The following is a 17,830-nucleotide window of genomic DNA, read 5'->3' as shown; positions in this document are numbered from 1 at the left end:
TTTTCCAGTTAAAAAAAAGAGCAATTGAACCAAACTAGTTTGTAGTAGGTTTATTAAAGGGATCTTTTTCCATTTGCGTTTTTAGGATTCTAAATGAGTCTCATTCTACTGATGCTGTGAAGGAATAAAACAAAAATAGACTGAATGATATAAAATAGATGGACAATGTTTATGACAGTTATAGAGTAGGTAATCATGATTTAAATTGAAATTGTATTCATTCATTCCTTTGGAATAAATCTCCTTAGTAGCATTAGAACTGAACAAGAGCACGACAAAACATAAATAGTCCCATTCCAATTACAGTTCAATAATTATTGAATATGCTACCCTGAGTTTTAAAATAGCAATAGAGTTTTAGTAGCATGTATTAAAAGCGGAACTTTTCCCAGTTTTCTGTGCCAAAGCTGCATGTCTCTCAGAATCGCGCGTTAGCATTTTCACACCATACAGAAAAATAAAATTAAAACAGATATGAACTCAAACATTCTTTGACATTTTTGTAACAAAACAACAAAAATCTTTGCATCTACCTTAGTTTTAGGTGTACTATCTCATTTTGTTGTACTTTTTGTAATTGCCGTCACAGAAGGGTAAACAACCAAGGTTTAAGGCATAGATGGGTCAAATGTTTAAAAACAATTCTTTAAATGGCAAGCTGATTCTAACAATTGCATGGTTTGCAAATTAGTTCGAAAAATTCTGTGAGAAAAGAACAAAAAAAAAACAGATCAGACGGTTAAATTTGACTATAATCCAGAAGTCACAGATTTGTTAATGATGACAAGATAGTAGTAGTTTTTATTTAAAAGCAATCATTCAACAAACCACATGTACCTAAGTTTTGTAATGACTTTCAACTTTTTAATGATCTATAGTCAAAAATTTCAGAAACCCCAAAAAACGGCTGCCATTTAAACTCTTTTAAACATAAGACCATTTAAACCAAAATCTGACAATGGCTGACAAAATAAAACTACGAGGGCAAAAAAAAAAAAAGTTATTGCTCGAATAATGAAGCCCTCGGATATTTTTAATCCGGGTGAGCATTGGCCAGTCTCCCAAATTCCCTTGAAGGACTGTGAACTGCTGCTTTGGTCATCTACGATGACTTAAGGGTGACAACGGGTTGACATTCAGTCCAGTGTGTAATACCTCAGTTACTTAACACAAATACTTAACCGGCTGAACCCGTAACCGGAGGCCACGTAGCCACGACCGGTTCAACTTTTCATGGACGGACCAGCTCATTCGTCTACATGTCTCCAGGGCAGTTTCCGGACTTACTGTAGTGCGCCTGGAAGGGACTGACATGACACCGTACACCCCCCCACCAGGGCACTCGCCTGCGAACGCATAAGAGTCAAAGGGCACCTCGTGGTGTAGCAAAGTATCACAGTGTTTAGGGATGCTAAACAAAAGCCTCCTTAATAAGTAGGGGTGTGGCTAATCTCTGCAAACCCCTCCTGTTGTTCCACATAGGAAAAAAATAAGGGCGGAAGGCAAAGACCATGCCGGCAAATTGGCTGGAGTGAGGGCGGACCATTCATTGTTTATCTTCGTGTTCCTAATGTTCACACCACTCTGCTCACCCCCCACTTTCACTGCTCTTGTCCCATTAATAGCAGGAGGTTTCGGGTTTATCTGCCAAGTCGGAAGCCTGAGGTACCGTCGGGCCCGGTTGGCTGGCGGATCACGTGATTGTTGGGACGAACTGGTTCGGATGGTGGTGGCTGTGTAGTCATTCGGGTTGGCCTAGAAGGGATAAAAAAGTATGTCATTTATTTTGTTAGGGTTAGAGATGTGTTTTTAGTTTTGTTGTGCCGATATTGACCTCTCCTGGCATGGATTGTCCTGAGGGGTCTCATCTGATGAAGCACTACCCAGAATCCTACGACGAGCCTCTGCGTACTCTGCTTCACGTTGCGCTAAAGATTTCATCTGTTGGGACGGTCGAGACGAGGCTCCAAGGTTTCCCGCAGTACCGTTATTGGATGGACGCTTTAAAATTCGGATTTGTGGGGGCGGGGCTGCGGGTAGAGATTCATCCTGGATTACTATTGCCGTTCTCACAGGTGAGCTTGAACTTGGCTTCCTGCACAGAAAGTTTTTCAAAATAAAATATTAGTATTTTTTTTTTTATGATATATTTCGAATATTTCAATATTTGCTAGTACACTTACTTTGCTTGCTGGTTTATTTTCAACTTTGCCTCAAGTCTTCTCTCGATTTCCTTAAAGCAGAGCGTAACGTGAAGTTTATTCAAAAATGTTTGTACACATTGACAGGAATGACAAATTAAAATTTGGAATGATTGGCTAATCTGATTAATGACAAAGCCTAAGATTTTAATCAGGGTAAAAAAAATAACTAAATGTTTAAATATATAACTTCAATTTACTTTTACCACTTTAAAATGACTTCATAGTCCCTAGATACGTGTTTTCTGCCTTTAAGCAGTACTGTACTATGCTGTACTATGATAGAGAAACCAAATATAATGTTACCATGTAGGTTTCCATTTTACACTTGTTTGATATGACAAATGACATGATTTTGGAATAAACTTTGTTGTTTCTAAGACTCCAACGACAAGAAAAATGCTTAAATGTTTAATGGCGTAAACATGACACATATGTTCACGGGAATCCTCCATCTTGCTTGATTACCGACTGTTAAAAGCAAGGGGAAGCACGGAAATGACGTCAGTCCTTGCTTCCGAGGAGAAAAAAAAACGAAATCGCATGCCAAATGTTTTCCAACGCTACAAACTACAATTATGACAACATGCAGCCTTAAAATATCCCACAATCACCATTAGACCGTCTTATATTCACATACTATAATTAGCTGTGCCCATTTATAGCCTGGATACTACCACACGACCACGGCGCTTCATTACACCAAGTGTATTGTCGTCTCGTTTCCGCAAATAGTGATTTTAAATCAAACGGTTATTTAAATACAAATAAATGGAATTGAAAAAAATACACCTAACGTAATCACGACTTCTAAAAATTTACATTTATGGTTGATCCAGGTAGTTGCTAGACAGCGAGGCCTGTTGAGAGTCGGAAACTGTTTATTTGGAATGGACGCGTTTGACCATAACACAAATAATGTATTTAGGCGCGGTCTGTTTCTAGAACTTTATTTTTTAAACGAGATAAAGCTCGAAGGGTAAAGGTAGTTGAGTTAGATTGTCTTACCCCGCTGTCCGCCGCTTCTTCCCAGCTCTCTGAAACCTCTTCATCCTCCATTTTCGGACCTACTCAATCGCCCGGTTCCCGCTCCCCCCGCACAGCTGAGCTAACTCCTTCCCATCCGCTCTGTGTGTCCAATGGGGCGGGTTAGTTAGGCAGCAGTTTGCCAGCTTCTTTCTAGTCGAGATTCGGAGAGATACGAGGCGATAATATGAAGGACGACAACTTGACGGGGTGATTAAAAACCGTGCCTCTTCTTACCGTAATGCCCAATAGAAGAATAGCACTCCTGGTGTGCTGGTGCGTCAGCTCCAGTGGCGTTGCTAAAGTCTCTTGGGGCTCCAGGCAAGAAATCCCTGGGGCCCCCTACCTTATCCGTGCAGACAGCGAAAAATGTTTGTGTTTTTCACCCTTCATATTAATGCACAACTACGGAAGCTTATTCAATAAGCGACCAGGGTTTTTTAAATCTTTAAATAATACCCTGACTGTTTTTCTTTCATAAAAAAACAACCCCAAAATCAATTAATTTGAAAAACGAAGAAGAAAAATGAAAAAAAATAAGAAAAATGATTTTCAAAAAACAATCCCACTACCCCAAAAAATGTATTTGAAACGGAGCTTTCAAAAATAATTGATTCAAAAAACAACCATTCTGTACATGCTTATGACCTTGTCTTATTGCCTTAATAGATTTCTGTAGTTTTTATTTCATGTTTAGTGCACAACTCTACTGTTTTTCTGAATTGGTTGAATTCAAAAGAGTACAAAATTGTATTACAGTATAGTACTACAGTTGTGTACTGGAGGTTTGTTTGCCTCGGACCGCCCCCGGGGCATCCAGGCGGAGGACCCACCCAGCCAGTGGGGCCGACCCGCGGCACATGCTGCTGCCGCCGCCGTAGTGTAGCCGTGCACGCAGTGTGCTCCCGAGGACGCCCGTAGGTCGGAAGATGGCAACCTCAGGCCGCTGAGGACACGCCGGAGCTGATGACCCGGGGAACGAGCGGAACTTTGAAACACAGTCACGGAAGAGAACGTCTTAAACGACGGTACTGTTGACGCTTTCACGGCTAAAAGGGCTGAAAGTGACAGCGTCACTCACAAGAAAGCCCGACTAGGCTAAACGACGATTCCGGCGGACCAGCTAATTAGCACTCAGAGCTAATGTTAGCACAGATTAACAGTAGTGCATTAGAAGTGTACGATTATTCGTTATCGGTGGACGCGAAAAAATAGTGGGGACATTCAATCTTTACGTGATTTTTTTTTTTTTTAAAAAAAGCTTTATATCTTATATTTATGTGCTTGCTGTGTCTTTTAGTTTAAAAACCTTGGTAGCCTGAGCTATTGAAACGAGTCCTATGCGTTAGCTACAATGCTAGGGTTAGGTTAGCAGATGTTAGCATAACACACCGGGGAACGAATGTAAAAATAAAACATTTGAAGGGTCTGGTTAACAAAAACGAGGGGTAACCCAAGTTTTCTGCCATGGTTTGATGGCTCGAAAGTATGTTGTTGCTAATGACATAGTTGGATGGATGTGGAAAAGAGGGCTGCCGGGTAGATCTGCACCGGTCTCAAATAACGGTGAAAACAATTTGTATTTTCACATGTTCAAAAGGTGTGGAGGTTGATTAGTGTCAGCTAGAAAAAAATAGCACGTTAAATTTGAGGATTTATCTCGTTGATACGCGTCAGTTTTGACTCAGCGTTCAACCAAACAAAGCAATTCCTTCTGGTTCAACTCACTGACATATCCCTGTATAGGTATGTGTTTTGTCTTTTTAACCTTGCAGAACTCTAGTTTTTAGAGTTGTAGCCATCACATGACCTTTGGCTTCTCCAAGGTTTATTCAAATCTTATACAATATTAACAGTGGCATAGTCATGTGGCTGTTAACGTTTAGTTACAATACAATAAAGTGCTTCTCAATTATCTGTCTCTGCTGGATCAGTTGGAACAATACATTGAAACCACAGCTGCCATTGAAAACCAGTTTTTGACAAGCCAGTGCTATTTTTTTTAAACTCAGTAAACACTAATCTTTCCTAGTCTTTTCAGCATAGTAGAAAGTTAGATGTAGGTAACCAAGGCACCATTAAAAAATAAAAGTAGCTATTAACATTTTAAATACATTCTTAACTACATGTACTATCTACTGAAATTGCAGTTTGGGCCTGTTTTTCAATTATAATTACTCACCTCTTTGTCTCTCATCTTCTTATAGACCATAATGTCCCAAACGATCATCCATGACGATCGATGCTTTGTTGCCATGGACACAGAGGACGATGGTGCCAACCCCACCAGAATAATAGAAGCCCTTGAAGCAAAGATGGAGTCATATCGGGAAGAAGGGAACATGGACACTTTTTCCAAAACTGGTCGAAGAACCATGATGGAGCTTCCCGAGGAAGTCCTTGAATACATATTGTCTTTTCTGTCACCATACCAAGAACACAAAACAGCTGCTCTCGTATGCAAGCAGTGGTACCGCCTCATTAAAGGTAAGGGATTAAAAAAAAAAAAAACGTATTTAATGTAAAAGTTTTTCCGGTTTGAAAGTATTTTTTTTCCAATCTAGGTGTTGCTTACCAATGCTATCATGGTTTCATAAGAGCTGTCCAGGAGGGAAACATTCAATGGGAAAGTCGAACATACCCTTATCCAGGAACTCCAATAACTCAGCGGTTTTCACACAGTTAGTAATCGCTTATTAATCTTGAGGAAAAACTAATATGCTATGCTATGAACCATGGTAGAACTCTGCAGATGCTAGCAATTACTAATCCAATACAATATTAGCTTCTTTGGAATAAATCTGCTTGGTAACTTAATTTTGTACCACTGCCTCTATTCTTGCAGGCGCCTGTTATTATGACTCAAATCAGTCCATGTATGTGTTTGGTGGCTGCACACAAAGTAGCTGCAATGCTGCTTTTAATGATTTGTGGAGACTGGATCTAAACAGCAAGGAGTGGATCCGTCCTCTGGCATCAGGTAGGTCTACTTCAGATAAGTTCCTTTGGGGGTAAGTTCTTTAGCAATGTAAAAAATGGAGTGAAAGACATAAAAACCTTGTCACACTTTTGGTCAAGGACTCGGTCAAGTCAGGACTTGAGAAAGTAAAATACTATCCTTACATAACCAACATTTAATGCGGCCCGCAGAAGCCAATATCAATAAATTATAAGAAGCATATTATGCACATCTTTTCATAGTCAGAAAGAAGGATGGAAACTAACTGTGATATTGCCAGTAATGAAACAATACTTTGACTCATTGTTCAATGTTAAATAATCTAGGCTCTCTTCTCTCTAGGCTCGTATCCATCACCTAAAGCTGGAGCTACTCTAGTGATGCACAAAGATCTGTTAGTACTATTCGGAGGTTGGACGAGACCTAGCCCTTACCCACTACACCAACCGGAGAGATTTTTTGATGAAATACACACCTACTCCCCCTCAAAGAACTGGTGAGATGAGGACATTGGCTCTGGAGAACATTCGACATTTCTTCTTTTATTCATATACGTTGCTCATGTCCAAGGTGGAACTGCATTGTGACGACACAAGGACCGCCACCCATGGCTGGCCACTCATCATCTGTTATTGGAAACGCCATGGTGGTGTTTGGAGGGTCGCTAGGAGCAAGGCAAATGTACGCACATGTCTCCTATGTTTGTTAACGTATTGTTTAATGCTAAACTGTATGTATTTTGGACCTCATTGTATCGTGACCGTCTGCTTCTTCTACTTAGGAGTAATGATGTGTGGGTTTTGGATCTGGAACACTGGTCTTGGTCTAAACCGGCCATATCTGCCCCGTGTCCACACCCGCGAGGTGGCCAATCACAGGTAGGAAAATATGACCTACAGTTTATTGAATTGGTGAAACTAGTATTGATGGCTATGCTCATTATTTCTGACATGAACTTTTCATAACAGATTGTGATTGATGATCACACATTGCTCATCTTGGGAGGCTGTGGAGGCCCAAATGCTGTGAGTGGAATTTAGATGCTGTTTTGCTAATGTTGGCAGTTAAAATTCAGAAGCTATCTATACATTAAATTTAAGAGTAATACTATTTAGGTTGTGCTATAATGATTGTAATGCCATCTGGTGACTTACATTGTGGTTAAAGCCATTCATATCTACTACCTGTGTGTGTTAAAGCTCCTCAAGGATGCCTGGCTGCTTCACATGGAGGTACCCACGTGGAGGTGGCAGCAGTTGCAGGTGGAAAATGAGGATCATGGGGCCCCGGAGCTTTGGTGTCACCCAGCTTGCAGAGTAAGTCTAGCTGAATAATATGTATGTTTATGCATTGTTTATCCTATAGGTTCTGGTGCATTTTTTCTCCAACCCTCTGTTTATTTTGTACACTATTACTTCTGACTAAGGGTTTTTTAGGGTGAAAAGCTTGAGCTCAAATCAGACTTAGAATCTGTTTCGGTTTCACCTTAAACGCTCTCCCACAGTGACTGGATTGTACGCGTAACTGGAAGATCTGATTAATTAAAGCCACTTTGGGGGAGGGGGGGAAAGGGGGGTTTTCAAAGGGATGTTTTCAATTGCCATTAACGAACACAAATGTAACAGGATAACCACATTTCATACTAAATTGTAATTGATGATAAATCTATGTTTCTGGTGCTTTGCTAACTATTGCAACAAAATGACAACAGAAACAGCAACAACAGAATAGAAAGGATAGCATGCTAGCCAAAATATGCTGTGCAATGTAATTTACATTTGCAATGATCATTTGATTCAATCATCCGCTAACATCTTTACAAAAATATAGCCTCTCATGTGCACTGTTCTTTCTCTCAAGGTGGGCCAGTGTGTGGTGGTCTTCTCACAGGCTCCTTCAGGCCGTGCACCCCTAAGCCCAAGTCTTAATTCTCGGCCCTCTCCCATAAGTGCCATACCTGCCCCTCTGGGCCCAGAACCTCCTTCATTGCGCTCTCAGTCCCCCGTTAGAAGCGGGATGGCCGGTGTCGTCCTGGGCGCCGTCGAAGAGGCTCCCTGCGTCAACGGCCGATGGGGCACCCTTAGACCCCGACCGAGCGCCAGGGGAAGCGCCCGAGATGGCAGCCCGTCATCTTCCCAGCAGCTGTCTCCATCGCAATGCCCCGACAGCCCTCCACTGCCTCCGCCGTTGCCGAATGGGACCTCCCCTTCCCCGCGGACCAGTCCGGCACAGGCTGCATCACCGCCCCTTCGCGGCCAACAAACGGCCTCCACAGACTGTAGCTGGGAGGTCACACAGCACCCCGAAGTGCCCAGCACTAACGGCCTGCACACACCTCCCGCGTGTTCCCCGCATACTCCACCGGGAGCGGTGTCCCCCGCTGCCTTACGACGAGGCCTGGAAGCAGTTAAAAACACGTCTCCCGCATCTTTACCTTCTTCGTTATCGTCGCCTTCCCCTCAAGCGCAGGGACATGTTTCCGGAGGAGCAAGTGGCGGAGTTGCAGCAGGCGCCCCGGGGACACCCCCGTCCTCGTCCAGTCCCCCGCAGGCCGCAGCCGCTGATGGACACGCCATCCCGCCAATCGCACGGCGCCTGGGGCATCATCCTCCTCAGAGTCTGAACGTAGGTAAACCTCTTTATCAGTCGGTCTGTTGCAAGCCAATGCAGATGTACGTGTTGGATGTGTCACGAGCCAAAACCGCTGGAACCGTGGCCTGGAGAGTTTACGGAAACGGTACCCCCACCGCAGTTACGGGGCCCCCGGAGACCAGCCTCCACACTGTGGTGCAAGGTAGAGGGGAGCTTATTATCTTTGGAGGCCTGATGGACAAGAAACAGAACGTGAAGTACTACCCTAAGACAAACGCCTTGTACTTTGTACGTGCAAAAAGGTAATGGTTATGAAGCTCAGCACCAGAATTGCTCTCATTGGGGTTCAGCACGTGACCACAGTCCTCACAAGGGAATTGACACATAAAGGCCTTTTTCTTATAGGAAGGATTTTTGGGGGGAAATCTCTTAGAGGTTCCACTTGACCTTATTCCCTCCTGGCTTCTGCAAATGAAAACATCTTAACCACAATTTGCTAAAAAACGTGACTGCTGAGCGGATTTTTTTTTTAACCGCATTGATCCTACATGATATTCATAGCTCCCTATTAGCTGAACAACCAGACCATAACATTTCCGCTTCTGTCGTCTTATGAACTCTTAATGAAGGACGTTGTTGACAGAAACGTATGACGAATACCGTGCTTTTGGTATCACTCTTAAATCCTGCAATGTTTACATTGAAAACTGCGTGTGTGTGCGTGTGTGTTTATGGATGGCGGTGGTTAAAAGTTGTGAGAGATGTGGCACTATACTATAAACAGTAAAACAATAAAGGCGGTATGTCTATTCTGTCCAAGTTTGCTGTACTTGACTTGCATACCAGTGTTTAGTATTTACTGTATCTTTAGTTAAAAGGTACAGTATTGGTTTCAATCCACTTTTTTTTAAAGGAGATGGTAAAATACCATATTTAGTCGCAAATAAGCCATATTTGTATCTAAAAAAGGATGACTGGCTTAAATGTGCACAATACTTGTTATACTCTCTCACCAGTAGATGTCGGTAAAGTAACATTTACTATTTTTTTGTTTACTTTCTGTTTTGCAGTAAGAAAACAACCATTACTAGATGAATTCACTCATTATGATATTGACCCAAACTAGTAACATGCTTTTGATTCATACAGTATTGCAGAAATAACATGTTAATTTTTCTCAAGATTTTCCCTTCAAAGTTACACATTTGTACTCCCTATTAAAACCATGAATATGTTTGGTGACAATTGTGAATCAGGGGGCAAGGGGCCTTTAGCTCATCTAAATGAATGTTTCGTAAATAACATTGTTTGCCATGTTGATGAGATTCTTTACGCTCCTTTGTGAGGTTGACCTTGTTCTGCCCCATCCACCAGAGACCCCCCACTAGCTCCTCCCATCAGTAACCTTTTACCCACAGAGCTCCCACTGCGGTGGCCATGCCAGACGCGTGATTGGTGGAGAATCTTAGACTGGTGAGTTGGCACACCAAACAATTGACTGGGTCGCCTGCCCATTGGCTGCGGCTTGGGTGGTGGGCGGAGTCAGTGACAATGAATGCACCCCGGCCTCGGACCGTACGGACACATGTTTATGAAGAAGGGAGCTGAATCCGGTCGGACATGAGAGCGAAACATTTGAGCCAAGTGATACTCTAAAATCGACGTCACAAATCATGTGAGTGTCATTCATTTAAACGAATTTTGACCTTGTTATTTTCCGTGTAGTATAAGGATGAATGCATTTTTTTATAGCAAATATTAACGTGAGGAGCTTAACTAGTAACTTGGGTTACTTCTGGAGTTAGTCATTTTTCCTCTCGTTTAGTGAGGGATTGAATCAATTAAAAAAAAGTTTGTGTATACTTTTTAACTAAGTGTCTACGTCAGCTCAAATTCCTTCAGTGTTGTTGTCATTTAAATTTGTTTTCATGTTGTACAACATAGTTTTACATTCCACTCTTGACTTCTTACATACTATCATTTTATGCAGCCTGCTAAGAAAATGTTATGGTTTGACATTTTGGGGGAAAAAATTAGACAAGAAATACATGACAAAATATTTAAAATCACTTTTTAATTGCTTTCTAATTTTAAAAGTTATGGATTTGTGTATAACGCCCACCCGAAATTTGCTTGTTTTTTGGTCCAAAATTTTGTGCATTATACCATTATCCCATCATAAAACCAGATTTATTTTGCCATGCAGTTGAGAGAATTGTCCATCTACTAGTATCTTTACCTATGTTTATTTTCTAACCTCATAAAATGAACTATCACATTATTGTCCACCAGCATTAGAAACCTAGACAAACACTAAACAGAATAACATAATCAGGCATTTATACACATAGTATATAGTTTCACAGTCATGAAACAATACAAAATCAATGTTGACATCAATAAAAATGCATTTCCCTATTGCAGATGATGCCTCCCTTGAATGCAGAGAAGAAACCCATTAACACAAAATGGTTGATCATTTATTCTTGGATTCAAAGTTCCACTCAAACTGCTTCCTGACCAAGTTAACTGTAAACTTTTAGTGTAAACTGTAACTACCTCCTCCCTGCCATGAAAATCCTGCAGATTTCTTAACAACAGTGTGACAGCCTTTTCCACACAATGGCATCGACAGTGTCACCTGTACCCCATGCCATTTTTGCACCCACGCCGCTTCCACCCTTGGACTTTGCCCTGGGCGCCCTGGCCTGTTGTGCAGCCTGCATCTTCACCAATCCTTTAGAAGTAGTAAAGACACGACTACAGCTTCAGGGAGAGCTCCGTGCTCGAGGCACCTACCAGAGACACTACCGTGGGGTCCTCCAGGCGCTTTGCGTGGTTGGTCGCACAGATGGACTTCGGGGGCTTCAGAAGGGTCTCTCGGTTGGCTTGATCTACCAGGGGGTGATGAATGGCGTGAGACTGGGGACTTATTCCTACTGTGAAGCTCTGGGGATCACATCTCATCACATTGGAAATGTTCTTTCCGGAGCTGGGGCCGGGGCAATTGGGGCATTTATTGCATCTCCTGCCTACTTGGTAAGATACATTTTTTTTCACAATATTCTTCATTGGGTACTGTACACTATTTGGTCATTGTGGTGTAGGTCTATGTGTTGAAAGTCTAGTCTAAGGGTGTCAGACTCACGTGGGCCGGACCATTTTAGATATAATATTTAGATTTTTTTTTTTTATAAATGGATTAAAAGAACTGGATTAAAAGCCCTGAATATTCAGTTTTTTTGTTATAGGTCTAAAACAATGTTTATTTTAGCTTTTTTTAATATATTTTTAGATTTTACAAAATGATTTTTGAACTAAAAACATAAAAAAATGATTACAAAATTACAATTATTAAGTTGTTATTTAATTTATATGCTGGTATAACTGGCCAATATTGACCATGTCCTTTTGTAGGTGAAGACACATCTGCAGTCTCAAACCGTAGAAGCGATAGCAGTGGGCCATCAGCATAATCACGTGGTATGATGAACACACTCAACTGTCTAATTCCATTTTGTTTATTCTTCTAAAAAATACAACTCTGGCCCAGTGTTTTTGGCACATGGATGACGTCAGTGGACAAAAAAAAGATGATTGGATTTTTCTTTAAGCTGTTTAATGCTTATTTTAGTCATAGTTTACTGTCAAAGTAAACAACAAAATTTAGTACATCAACACATAGTACTACTCACTGACATGCCTTATTTTTTGGTATTTTTTTTCCCATTTTAATATATGGTAGAACTATTTTTTACTGAGTCCCAGAAATGAACACAAATACGTCAAAATTAACACAAATACAAACTTTTTTAGGCATATCCTCACAATCCATTACTTATCCAGTGAGCATCGTCTTTAGCAAATTAAAGTCTTAAGTCAGAACATTTGTGATCAATTTGCCTTATGTGATTTTCTTCGGTTTCCTTCCAACTGTATCCAACTCTAGCATGTGTATTTTTTTCCATTTTAGGGGGTGATGGATGCATTTGCTACCATATATAGAAAAGAGGGTTTTATTGGACTATGGAGGGGAGTGAACGGGGCCGTGCCTCGCGTCATGGTCGGCTCAGCTGTGCAGCTAGCAACTTTCACCACAGCCAAGGAGGGCGTGTCACATTCTCAGGTACGGTAGTCGGCGCTATAAATGGCTGCTGTTTGGAGTACGTACGTGTGTGCTGGAACAGCTGCCAGAAAGTTTTTCCATTTTGCCCTCATAGTGGTTTGGACCAGGTGCCAGCTGGCTCGTGGCTCTGGTTGCGGCCAGCATCAGCGGGGTTGCCGTGACCATCACCATGACACCCTTTGACGTCATTAGCACGCGGCTCTATAACCAACCGGTGGATGAGTTTCACAAGGTGGGTTAGAAGTTTGACATTTACACTGGAAACTCTTAAGTTGGAAAGTTTCTTAGATGCTGTCACACTGTTGTGCTGTGCTGTGTGTGTGTGTGTGTGTGTGTGTGTGTGTGTGTGTGTGTGTGTGTGTGTGTGTGTGTGTGTGTGTGTGTGTGTGTGTGTGTGTGTGTCTGTGTGTGTGTGTGTGTGTGTGTGTGTGTGTGTGTGTGTGTGTGTGTGTGTGTGTGTGTGAAGGTATATTTAAAAAAAAAAAATCTAGTATCTAGGGGTAGAAATACATTTAAATACATTTTCAAATATTTTCAAGGGATTTACTTTATGACTAAATATACAAATGTATTAAATACAATGTTTTTCTGAAATATTCATTTTATATACCACTTATTGTGACGAACAACCATATGTTATGAATACAATTCATAAAAAATATATATATTCAACAGAAATGTTAACATAAAACTAACAGAAAAGGGTTTAAAACACTTTAAAAATGGCACAAACATAAATGTGAAATACAAAGATCGTTGTTTTTGATTTTCTTCTGCTAATGTTCTTCTAGGGTCGCCTCTACACTGGTTTTTCAGACTGTATGCACAAGGTATGCCAAGCTGAAGGCCTTCTTGGTCTGTACAAAGGCATGGGCCCAGTGTTTCTGCGCTTGGCTCCTCATACAGTTCTAAGTATGCTCTTCTGGGATCTGATGAGGCAACATGTTATGAAAAGCAGGCAGAACCAACTGCGGGACTCCATCTCAACAAAATAATGCAGCAACATTGTTCCAACTCTCAACTTTGACTTCCTTTACTGAACTACACTAACAAAGAACTATTACGAGACCAACTATAAATGTGTGCTGCTGAGATAAAACTACTGTTGACTGCAAAAACTGGAATGTTGTGCAAACTGTCAATGATATGCTAGTATTGCAGTTACAGTTTAATCAGCTTTCCGGTCTGGGAATGAAACAAAATAGTATTAAATGACTTAACTTATTCCCCGTCATTGACAGTAAATTTAGTTAAATAGGCTCCAGCACCCCCTGCGACCCTTATAAGGATAAGCTGTTCCGAAAATGAATAAATGAATGAATGAAGTCTAATCATTAATCATTAGTCATATCATCAGTCATTATAATCAATCATGCATTTAGAACCCTAGAATTGTGTGATGAGAATGTAGGAATATTTTCAGAATTTGAATTATTTTGAAAAAAGATGCAAAAAAATCACAAAAGCCAAAAAAAATTAGACATTTTTTATTTCTAAAGCACATTGAAAAAAAGTTGAATAGTGTTGTCCATACTCTAAATAAAATTATGTATGATTTTTATAATTAACATACTTTTATGTGCTGCTTCCATGTAGTTCTATGATGATGTTTTTTTTTTAACAATTGTGAATAAAGTGTATTTATTGTTCAAGTTTTCATTTTTCAAACAATGAGATGGTGAGTGTAGTATTTTGAGTTTCCATTTGAGTGGATTTTCAGAGTCTTTCGTCATACATACAATCATCGTTAAATCCCTTTTTGACCTTTGGAACTAGGTGTCAGTCCACCACACTGATCAACAGCCACAAAGAAGATAGATTGACTTAATCTTTAGACCAGAGGTTTGCTTTTATACGACAATCCACCATATTCGGGCCTGGGCTTCGTCTTGTTCTCACAAGATTATTACATGAGGGGAAGAAAAAATGCTTTTCCTCATTGCATGGATTGTGGACGGTTTTGCTATTGATTCCAATCCAATTGACTGCCTTTTCCAAGGTGAGTTGTTACTAAGAGTATGTTAAGTTTAATTTAAATTGTATGTTAATGTAAAATTGTCCCTTTTTGTGTTGCTAAGGAGTTATAGCTGCATGTGGAGTATCAGTCCTGTGCAGCCTAATGAGAGTGTATTATTTCACTCAAATGTACAGGTGAGGTTTTTGGCATTTTCATTGTTGGAATTATAGGGGGAAAAGGGGCACTTATTGCTCACTTCCTTGCTTTTTATCAATCTGACATCATTTGGTTTGATGTGTTGTAGCAAGATTATAGATTATGATTGTCTGTATGTGATTGTTGATGCTTAATACATGGAAGATCTATTTTTGTGACATATAAAAGGTTTTAGCACCCCTATCGATCCTTATGTGGGAAGATAAGCGGTATAGAAAAATGAATGAACTTTTTAGTTTGTTTTTGCTAATTGCATGAATTTAATAGATATTATACCAAAAAAATAACTCTAAATTTTGCGGTGCTCTTTTGTTTTAAGGCTAATTTAGACAGATGAAGTAAATTTTTTTGCAAAATTGACATCCAATGATGTTTTTTTCTGGTTAAACTTAGTAACACATTGCTTTAATAAGAGTTTAGTCTTTATGGGAAGGGAGGAGAAAAAAATAGATTTAAAAATGACTCTTTCAATTCAATTCAATTGAAAAAGTTACTAAAAAAATGTCAAAAAAACAATTGGCCTATTGGAGATAAAAACATGCTACTGTATCTAGTCAGTCAGATGCTGCAAATTTATATTTTGACCATGTCTTTTCTGAGCAGTGTTTCCGAAACCGACCCCAAGGAGAAGTCTGCATCATCCATTAACCCTTTGCGAGCAAAGTGGAGATCATCCGTCCATTTCTGGTCTTTAACTGGCCTCCTGTCCGTGGTTGGCCCAAGACTTTCGTCTTTGATTGTTCTGGAATTTTCCCTACGAGCCGTCTCTGCTTGGGTGTCAGCGCGACTGGTGAGTTTCAACAGAAGCAAATGTAGCAGTACCTCTACTTAAAAAAAAATCAATTTGTTCCAGATGTGGTTTCATAACTTGAATTTTTCACTTGTGTTGCAATCTACATGTAAATGCCCTAATTTCTTCCAAAGCCCTCCATATTACCCCTTAAACCTTTATAAATTATAAAGGTATATATGTTTTGTATATAAGAAAGACAAAAAAGGGGGAAAATGAGTTAAATGAAAAAGACATTTTCTCAATGCTGTATTTTCTAACCTGAATATTTCCTATATAGAGACATTTTTGTAAGTAGAGACACCCCTATTTATTCCCATATAAGCCTGGTTTTTAGACAAAAAATCCCAATAAATATTTTCCCAAGCTGAATATTTCATATGTACAGACATTTGTAAGCAAAGCCATCATTATTTATTCCCATATAAGCCTAGTTTCTAAACAACATTATCCTAACCTGAATATTCCATAAGTAGAAAAAATTGTAAGTAGAAATACTATTATTTATTCCCACATAAACCCAGTTTCTAGACAAAATTTTCCCTATAAGGCATTTCCTAACCTGAATATTACAAATATAGACCCATTTCTAAGTAAAGACACCACTATTTATCCCATATAAACCTGATTTCTTCTATGCATTGTTTTCTCCAGGATGCTGGTGACCGAGACTTGGGAGTCCTCCTCATCCAAAGCCACTTTTCCCTGGGTTGCAGCATCACCTGTTCCCTATACTTTCTCCACCAAGGAGCCCCGCACAGTTCCCTCAGTTTATTCCTAGCCGCCGCCCTAAGTTGGGTCTTAGCAAGCTGGTGCGACTCTTTGTGCAGCCATGTAGCACGACTCTACTCCCTGCACAGTAAAGAACGCTACTGTGGAAAATGTATCACTCTACTATCTTCAGGACATACTTTGCTACCATTTTTAATGAGACTGGTCATCTTGGTCTTTGCGGTGGCAATAATAGCCTCCTTTGCTACAGTTTATGATCACTTTCTATCCCATAAGGAGGCACTCAAGTTTTGGACTCCCCTTACTCTTTGCTACACGATGTTGGTGGTCTACAATCAAGGTAGGGATTTGTGATTAAGTCCTTTAAATTCATGGATTTACAAATTTTAGCAAATGCAATGTTTTTTTGAAAAGAAACGTATTTTACCCAGAGGATCAGCAACGTCAAATGGGCGTGGAAGCCCTGTTGCACACTGTGGTTCTGCGTCTGGGGGCTCTACTGGTCCTGATGCTGACGATGGGAAACTGGTCTGATGTTATCCATGTTCTTCTCACTTTCCTGGGCGAGGGAGTCTGCCTTTTGTTTTCGCAAGACTTATTGCACTTTGTGCTACAGGTATGTGTGTGTTGGAGAAATATGTAAGCTGTCAAGTGTGTTTTTTTTCTAATTGGACATATATCTGCCTGTTACAGGATGAAGACCCCAATATGAACAAATATCTGCAAAGCACCATCGAGAAAAAGGGAAAATACAAGTAGCCTAGCATCAAAAAGCAGCTAATACCTGAAGTTTACTTACTTTTATGATAATTTATGTTTAATACAAATTCAATGACTGTGAACAGACTGATGACAAGCTTTGATTGTTGTTTCTATTTTGTTTAACCGTTTAACCATTTGATATGCAAACACTTAAAAACTGAAACCAAAGGTCTTTTACTGCTGTATTTTGTGGACAATGTACAAATGATATATCCTTGAGACTATGGCATACTTTATGGAACAAGCATCCATAAATGGCGGATGTGTGTATTGCATAAACATTGCATGGATTAAAAAACATAATATTAATTGATAGAAATGCACTTTTATGTCTATTTCAATTGCTTTCATTTCAAAGTAAGTTCCAAAATTTCCAATCCTCCTCCTAGAGCGTAGTATCGCGATTAATCGAATACACACCCCTAATATATACATTACAGTTGAGTTGTATAATACAATAACACGTAAG

The 17,830-nt window shown here is 40.1% G+C and overlaps 4 protein-coding genes across 7 annotated transcripts; 3 read left to right on the top strand and 1 right to left on the bottom strand.

The window, feature by feature from the left end:
• Positions 1-35: 35 nt before the first annotated feature.
• On the bottom strand, positions 36-3,602 carry LOC144203347 (SUZ RNA-binding domain-containing-like). 2 transcript variants are annotated; one of them, XM_077726746.1, is made up of 5 exons: positions 3,465-3,602; positions 3,210-3,380; positions 2,184-2,233; positions 1,835-2,095; positions 36-1,755 (listed from the first exon to the last, which is right to left on the bottom strand). In XM_077726746.1, the coding sequence occupies exons 2-5, from the start codon at positions 3,258-3,260 to the stop codon at positions 1,641-1,643; spliced, it is 477 nt and encodes a 158-aa protein (XP_077582872.1). In that variant the 5' UTR covers positions 3,261-3,380; positions 3,465-3,602; the 3' UTR covers positions 36-1,640. The 2 variants fall into 2 exon arrangements, with proteins under 2 accessions (XP_077582872.1, XP_077582871.1); XM_077726745.1 differs by lacking the exon at positions 3,465-3,602 and having other exon boundaries at positions 3,210-3,458.
• Positions 3,603-4,002: 400 nt separating this feature from the next.
• On the top strand, positions 4,003-9,593 carry fbxo42 (F-box protein 42). 3 transcript variants are annotated; one of them, XM_077726737.1, is made up of 10 exons: positions 4,003-4,255; positions 5,435-5,714; positions 5,792-5,908; positions 6,073-6,207; positions 6,529-6,682; positions 6,757-6,867; positions 6,968-7,064; positions 7,155-7,211; positions 7,386-7,502; positions 8,047-9,593. In XM_077726737.1, exons 2-10 carry the CDS (start codon positions 5,441-5,443, stop codon positions 9,082-9,084), a joined length of 2,100 nt encoding a protein of 699 aa, XP_077582863.1. In that variant the 5' UTR covers positions 4,003-4,255; positions 5,435-5,440; the 3' UTR covers positions 9,085-9,593. The 3 variants fall into 3 exon arrangements, with proteins under 3 accessions (XP_077582863.1, XP_077582865.1, XP_077582864.1); XM_077726739.1 differs by having other exon boundaries at positions 4,241-4,372; XM_077726738.1 differs by lacking the exon at positions 4,003-4,255 and adding an exon at positions 4,420-4,973.
• Positions 9,594-10,223: 630 nt separating this feature from the next.
• On the top strand, positions 10,224-14,501 carry slc25a34 (solute carrier family 25 member 34). The gene is made up of 6 exons (XM_077726741.1): positions 10,224-10,453; positions 11,203-11,817; positions 12,196-12,261; positions 12,752-12,904; positions 12,999-13,136; positions 13,696-14,501. Exons 2-6 carry the CDS (start codon positions 11,401-11,403, stop codon positions 13,897-13,899), a joined length of 978 nt encoding a protein of 325 aa, XP_077582867.1. The 5' UTR covers positions 10,224-10,453; positions 11,203-11,400; the 3' UTR covers positions 13,900-14,501.
• Positions 14,502-14,727: 226 nt separating this feature from the next.
• On the top strand, positions 14,728-17,441 carry tmem82 (transmembrane protein 82). The gene is made up of 6 exons (XM_077727334.1): positions 14,728-14,903; positions 14,983-15,055; positions 15,681-15,867; positions 16,522-16,939; positions 17,031-17,215; positions 17,293-17,441. Exons 1-6 carry the CDS (start codon positions 14,831-14,833, stop codon positions 17,356-17,358), a joined length of 1,002 nt encoding a protein of 333 aa, XP_077583460.1. The 5' UTR covers positions 14,728-14,830; the 3' UTR covers positions 17,359-17,441.
• The last annotated feature ends 389 nt before the right edge of the window (positions 17,442-17,830 follow it).

Source organism: Stigmatopora nigra, chromosome 10 (assembly GCF_051989575.1).
Source record: "Stigmatopora nigra isolate UIUO_SnigA chromosome 10, RoL_Snig_1.1, whole genome shotgun sequence".
Classification (NCBI taxonomy): Eukaryota; Metazoa; Chordata; class Actinopteri; order Syngnathiformes; family Syngnathidae; genus Stigmatopora; species Stigmatopora nigra.
This window is presented reverse-complemented; position numbering and strand designations above follow the sequence as displayed.